The following is a 6,477-nucleotide window of genomic DNA, read 5'->3' on the forward strand; positions in this document are numbered from 1 at the left end:
AGTGACGAGAAAAGGTCTAAGAGAGTAATACATTATGTAATTATAAAATTTTAATAAGTATTGGTATCTATAGATATTACATGTAATGGTATCCACTGGTGGTATCGAACCCAGAGTATGGTTCAGACCTAATAAAGCTGACATGTACCACTTCAGTTAACTAGTACGTATATTCCAATTCTGGTGGAGCTTCAGGCTCACACTACAGAGTTTTCAAGGAAAAGAAAGAGCACAGGAAAACAGCAGGTGTATAATCTATCAAACTAGTAGATATATCATTATAGTCTCGCACTCCTCGTGCATATAGGTTACAATATATCAAACCCAATGAGGGCTACCAAAGATGTCCCAACGAAAATCAACATGTTTGAACATAATTTATTATCGTCATCGTCACTATATCTAAGAACCATCTCGAAGCAAACCGATGTACATCCCTCCAATCAATCCACCGCCTACCTAGCTCAGCTGCACACCATCCATCCTGAAGCGCCTTATTTGCTACCCAGAAATAATTTAGGAGGTCTATGTCTAACTAGCTCCCTACAACAAAACTCCAAAACAATCACCAACTAATCCTGACCTATATATCAATACAGGGTTGTAACGTAAATGAAGCCCCGGCAATGATAATATTAAAACATTAATTAGTGGGCATCGAGCTGTGGTATTCAGCAAAACGTAGGTATCTTGCATATAGATGCATTTTAGTGTGAGAGGAAGAAGCGGTAATCTGGGTGATCCACTTGCCGCTGGCAAAGCCAGTCATCAGCAGCTTTCTGAAGCAATGTAGTTAACTGCTGCTCATGGTGCTGATTTGACATCCACTTGGAACCATTAAATTTGTAAGAAGCTAGACCAATCAGAGGTAAGGTGATCTTCCCTGGAATATCAGCAATTGTATTGCTATGGAAGTTATTTGTCTCAGGACGCCCACTTAACTTACCTGCCCAACGTTGCATCTCAATTAGTGAATGATTCCAGAATCATAATTCTTTAGGTTGTACTCTTTCTTTTCATATTCAACTAGACATCTATTTTGTACATGGCAGGGAATGCAATTACTGTATAGAAAGCCTAGTGATTTGCACCAAGAGGAAACAAGAGTGCTCACAGTCAGGTGCTGTTGACAGTGAATGGAATGTTAAAAAGCAAGCATCCAGATCTTGTAACGTGGGTCCTGTCGGTATCCGGTATATGGGATACCTGCACTCAACTTCCATTGCGTAAGACAAACATGTAAGTAACGAATCAATAGCTAAAGGGGTAGAAGGAAGTACCAGGCTACAGAAATCCAACTGGGTGGCAGAAGGTCACAGCTCCTGTATGTCTTCAGATCAGGAAACTTACTTGCAAAAACTGAAATCTGTGGGTATTAATAAAAGAAAAACTGTCATCTAGGTTACAAATGTAACATTTGGTTGGACAAGAACCACAATAGACATACCATATCTGCTAAAGGTTGTCTTCCATATGGTGCATCATGCTCAAAGTATTGGAAAACAGGGGACTTTTCCTGCTTGCCAGACTCATTGCCATCACTGGAGAAACCTTCAAGATCAGTGCAAATATTGTCTGCTAAACACTGGGCTGATATTCCAATGGACCTTTCATTGTCACTCTCACTGCTTACATCACTGCTTGGGTCTGGGGCATTGTCACCAACACTGTCTTCACCAAATCGTCTACAGTTGAAAACAAAAGGCAGTTTCCAAAAATCATTGTCATATAGGGAAAGTTGACTATAAGAGTACACAATCATCGTGACATTGGATGTACTACAGAAGAAATATCACACATCTTTTCTAAGATCTCCACTTGACTGAAAACTAAACACAAGCAAGCATTCTAATCTGTATGTCACTGCTAACTAATTTTTTTGATGTGAACTAGTTTCTTTTGTTTAGCTTTTTCCATAGTCAAACTTAAATGCTCCCGTATTAAAATCCAAATAATTACGAGTCCGAAGCTTTATGGAAAACTATGCTTTATAAGTTATGAAACACTTGAGGGAAGTCCCACTGTCCCAGACATAAATTTCAACTTTGAGGGAGGCCAACCAAAGACTTATCAACCAAGCTGAAATCTATGTGATCAGCAACTTAAATAAGACCAAGCAGTGCAGTCACATAATCAGCTTTCCACGTTCAAAAAATTCTGACAACCTATTTTTTAATCAATTTTCCAAGTGAAACTATTGTTGTATAATCTTACTCAGATGATTAAAAATAATAGATGCTCACCATCCTTCAGAAAAGTTGGCATTAACTTAAATGCATTTTACAGGAATGTGATGCAGGGTGTGGAAGCAATTCTTCGAGGTGTAGGAGCAGCTTTCACGGCTGCTTCCTTGTGCTGGTTTGGGGATTTACCAGCTTCGCTGAAACTTTGGCTGACCCGGGGGCGGTCACAGTACCTCTGTGCCACGGTAGTAGGCAACTTGCGCTGGAAACAGATTGCCAGTCAGTCGGTGAGATGCCAGGAGGAATGGTACTGTGATCCATGGTCTTCTCAAGGAAGTAGTGTTATGCTCTGGTTTTCAATAATACTATTACTATTACTGAACCGCAATCTGATTGGTAAAACAGCGGTTGGACCGATGAACCAATCATCTGATTGGTTTGCTCACAAGTCTGGTGTTTAACCTTGGATAATATACCCTGCATGAATTATTACTAGTCGTTTTTTTAAAAAAAAATGTTGTTGTTCTGAAGAAAAAGAAATAAATATATTTTGTTCAACAAAAAACATACACTCAGATACCTAACCAAGTCTAACTACAGTTACACAAAAATATTTAGACTTGCATTTGAAATGGACTACAAGGAACACCCACAGCAAGTACTACTGCACGTTTAAAGCTAGCATCACATTCTGCTGTAAATAACATGGAATGAACATTATCACATTTAAATAAGACTCCACAGTCCATGCAAAAATTAAAGCCTCTAAAGAATGCTGGCATGCGGAATTTGCAGGAATGGAGAGTTCATACAAGTAGCAATAACCATGAGACAGACACTCACGCAACATTATAAGTATTAGAGCTTCTTTTTTTCTGAAGAAAAAGAAATGTTCAACAAAAAGGTGCATTCTGATGCCTAACCAAGTCTAACTACAGTAACTCGGAAAATATTCAGACTTGTTTCTGACATGAACTGCAGAGAATGTCCACAGCTAGTAATACTGCGTGCTTAAATCTAGCATCACACGCTTTGAGTAAGATACCAGGGAATGATCACTATCATATTTAAAGAAGACCCTCAACAACAATTATAATCTCTAAAGAATCAACAAAGGGATCCTGTTTCAGGAAGAGCCCTCGACTGGCCTAATCATGAATGTGTCCATGATAACACGTTTTCCATTAGTTCCATAGAACTAGCAAGACCATGAAACAGAAGCTCCTGCAACATTATAAGTATGAAAGCTTCTTTCATAGATAAACTTTCACAGTGATTTCGTTTCTCTGTATTTTTACGATGAATTCCATTCTTCAAAGTGATTCTGTGATATGTTTCACCTTACAAAGATTAAATTAGCACCATACATGCGCTACTCATTAGCAGCCAGATGTGCACCTCGGTTTTTTCCTAATTGAAAGAAAACAAAATGCATTCCTCCATTTTCTCCATATTATACTTTATTGTGATTCCGTTCAAACGTTTTGCATACTTTTTACAACCACTAGTACCGTAGAAGAAGCTGACTTCAGTATTTCTAGAAAATATACAATCAAGCCAAAATAAAAGGGAAGGGGAAAAAACACCCATTTCACATATGATGACAAAAAAAGGAAAGAAAAGGTAATAACCCCTTCAAACAAGCTCGGCCTAACATATCCACAGAACGACAGAACCGGGGAAGTCATTGTCCACAATGTCAATCCATATGAATTTACCGTTCACCGTAGGTAGACGCAAATACATCAAGCGAATCTTCCTTTTTTTTTTTTGGAGAATTTCATCGTGTAAAATGAACAGAAACCACCAATATCACACTGACCCTGACCACTTCAATGACAGTGCCATTCAAGAAAACAAGCAGCTTCTTATACCTCTTACTGGATGGCGGCGGCGGCGAGGTCGAGGCATAGAGCTGGATAGCCGAGAGGAAGGGCACGTAGTACTGTACGACGCCGTCCGCGCCGTTGAGCAACAGCGGCACGCCGGCACCGTATGCGCTCCACTCCCCGAACGCTTCCCACAGATCTGCAAGCTCGTAGTACGCCGCGCCTGTTCCCCTTTCCCGTGTGCTCATCTGCAAGCCCACAAACAGTCCAACCGAACCCGTCAGTGGTCACTCGTCAACACCAAAACACGAGCAGCAAGCGCTGGAGGACGCACTCGGGGGAGGCGCCGCGCAGGCACGCAGACGGCGGTGGAGGCCATGAAGCTCTCGAGGTTGGTCGCCGGCGGCGGCGGGGGAGGGTCCCTCCGTAGCTCGGGCGTTGGCTTCGCCGACTGTTCGGCCCCCGTCGCCGCAGCCGCCGCTGCTGTTGGTGGGTGCTGCTGCTTGTTGAGGAGGTGGCGGCGGGGCGGCGGGCAATAGAAACGCTCGGCGGCGGGGGAGGCGACGCCGGGGACGGACATGACGGCGGGGCGGGCGCCGGAGCCGGCTTTGGTGCACGAATGTTGGATGCGAGCGAGGGAGGTGGCGGCCTGGTGGGAGATGGATGGGGAGGAGGCAAAGGGAGGGGAGGCAAAGGCGCGGCTGCTGCTGCGGGAGGGGGAGGGAGAGTAAGGAAGAAATTGTATATATGTAATGATATGTGTTTACCTTTCTATTTTTTTTCAATCTAGTTATTAGATAAAAAATAGATAAAATTTTATAAAAATCTTTTTAAATATGATTTTATAAAATTTGTTTCTAAGAATCAAGGACGTGCGAATAAAAATTTGCCCACGGGAATGATGGATTAGGCGCCGACTGGCGACAATGGAGTAGTACTAGTTAACTGGAGTAGTATTTGCTTCTCACTTATAGTATTTTCCAAGATCTCATATTGACTTCACCTATTTCCTTGCTCAAGGACCGTTTAGAATTCATATTTCCTAGGTTCCAAGCAGAGGCGGACCTATGTTGAAGGTGGAAGTGCACAAAATACGAATAATTTTATATTTTTTAATGATTTATCGTATATATTAAGTCTATAGACACTCACTAATCAAATAAGTAGGACACTGAATCTCTATTTTAATAAGTGGGATACTCTATTATTTTTTTCTAATCTAGCACTAGTTCCAAGGCGTAAATGACAGTGTTGTTTGATAGTTTTGATGTAAAAAAATAGAATATGGGGTCCTAGTTGAGACTACATTTTTGTTTTTGTCTCCACCGTAATTACTATGTACTTCATCCGTTAAAAAATGTAACATGTATTTTATTTTGAAAACATCATAAAAATAATTTTTTGACATTCAATTTCTCTTAAAATATGTTGTCAATTATTATAAAATCAACATCATATTAAAAATACTTTGAAATAAAAATTTATTGAAACAAATTTTATATACTAATCATAAATATAAATTAACTAATTATCAATTAAAACTTGTGAACTTTAACTTTTTGAAACAAAATACTTACATTCTTAAACGGAGTGAGTATTTCGAGAGACTAGAAACAGTTTGGTCACCAAAATGGACATAAAATATTTTCTTCTTATTTTGGAAAAAAAAAAGCTCAGCTAGTTTAAGTACATCAATGATCGTATGGTCGTAACTGGTGAACTACGGAGATCATATTTATGGTTGTTGTGATATAGGCATATAGCATTGCCTAGATTTTTTTTTTCTAGTAGATTTTGCTATTGCGACTAAAAAGAATGGAGTTTTACGTAAATTTGTATCTTAGCAAAAGCGAAGTTTGAACGTGCCTATACAAAACCCGCCACATATGTGACCACAATAGCAAATTTTTGTTAGATTAGGGTCAAATCCAATCCACGCATGGGTGGATCGTAACTTAACCTAACCAACGTGTTGGCTAAGTTCATAGAAACTACAAAATTTAGGTTAGGTAACCCTTTTTTAAGTAAAAGTCCTAGCTTAGTTGAAAAACAGTGGACGATTAGCATATTGTCGTTAATTTTTAGAAAATAAACCGTTGAATTCTAAAAATGAAACTATTAGAATTTGATATTTACTTATGTGGTAATTTTATCGAATGTCTTAAGAAACTACTCATACAATTTTTTTTTTCTTTCAACTGCTAGCCTCTACATTAGTTAACCGCTACGTTTCAGGGTCTGTTCGGAAATAGGAGATTGAGATCCAAATCATTAGGAATTAGTTCAAATTTGACTTAAATATTAAAATTCCTGAACAATTCCCCTCTTTCGAATAACTGAAAATATTACCACTCCAAAAGACAGACACATTTATGATTGTTTTTCATCTTCTTCCTGCCCACATCTTTTTTCTCGTAGTGGACTTGATCGAAACGGTAAGCTGTAACTTTCAAAGCTACCTTGGA

The 6,477-nt window shown here is 39.4% G+C and overlaps 1 protein-coding gene across 2 annotated transcripts; it reads right to left on the bottom strand.

Moving 5' to 3' along the window:
- Positions 1 to 249: 249 nt before the first annotated feature.
- LOC133910984 (uncharacterized) lies at positions 250 to 4,726 on the bottom strand. 2 transcript variants are annotated; one of them, XM_062353229.1, is made up of 6 exons: positions 4,347 to 4,726; positions 4,058 to 4,260; positions 1,448 to 1,667; positions 1,281 to 1,366; positions 1,115 to 1,206; positions 250 to 946 (listed from the first exon to the last, which is right to left on the bottom strand). In XM_062353229.1, exons 1-6 carry the CDS (start codon positions 4,590 to 4,592, stop codon positions 708 to 710), a joined length of 1,086 nt encoding a protein of 361 aa, XP_062209213.1. In that variant the 5' UTR covers positions 4,593 to 4,726; the 3' UTR covers positions 250 to 707. The 2 variants fall into 2 exon arrangements, with proteins under 2 accessions (XP_062209213.1, XP_062209206.1); XM_062353222.1 differs by having other exon boundaries at positions 1,448 to 1,685.
- Between the last annotated feature and the right edge of the window lie 1,751 nt (positions 4,727 to 6,477).

Source organism: Phragmites australis, chromosome 1 (genome assembly GCF_958298935.1).
Source record: "Phragmites australis chromosome 1, lpPhrAust1.1, whole genome shotgun sequence".
In the NCBI taxonomy this organism is placed as follows: domain Eukaryota; kingdom Viridiplantae; phylum Streptophyta; class Magnoliopsida; order Poales; family Poaceae; genus Phragmites; species Phragmites australis.

Coding starts and splice junctions, on each gene's coding strand:
- LOC133910984 (XM_062353222.1), bottom strand. CDS start 4,592: ATGTCCGTCCCCGGCGTCGCCTCCCCCGCCGCCGAGCGTTTCTATTGC. Junction 1,207..1,280: donor AGTTGGATTTCTGTAGCCTG/GTACTTCCTTCT, acceptor AGTTGAGTGCAG/GTATCCCATATACCGGATAC. Junction 947..1,114: donor ACTGTCAACAGCACCTGACT/GTGAGCACTCTT, acceptor AACGTTGGGCAG/GTAAGTTAAGTGGGCGTCCT.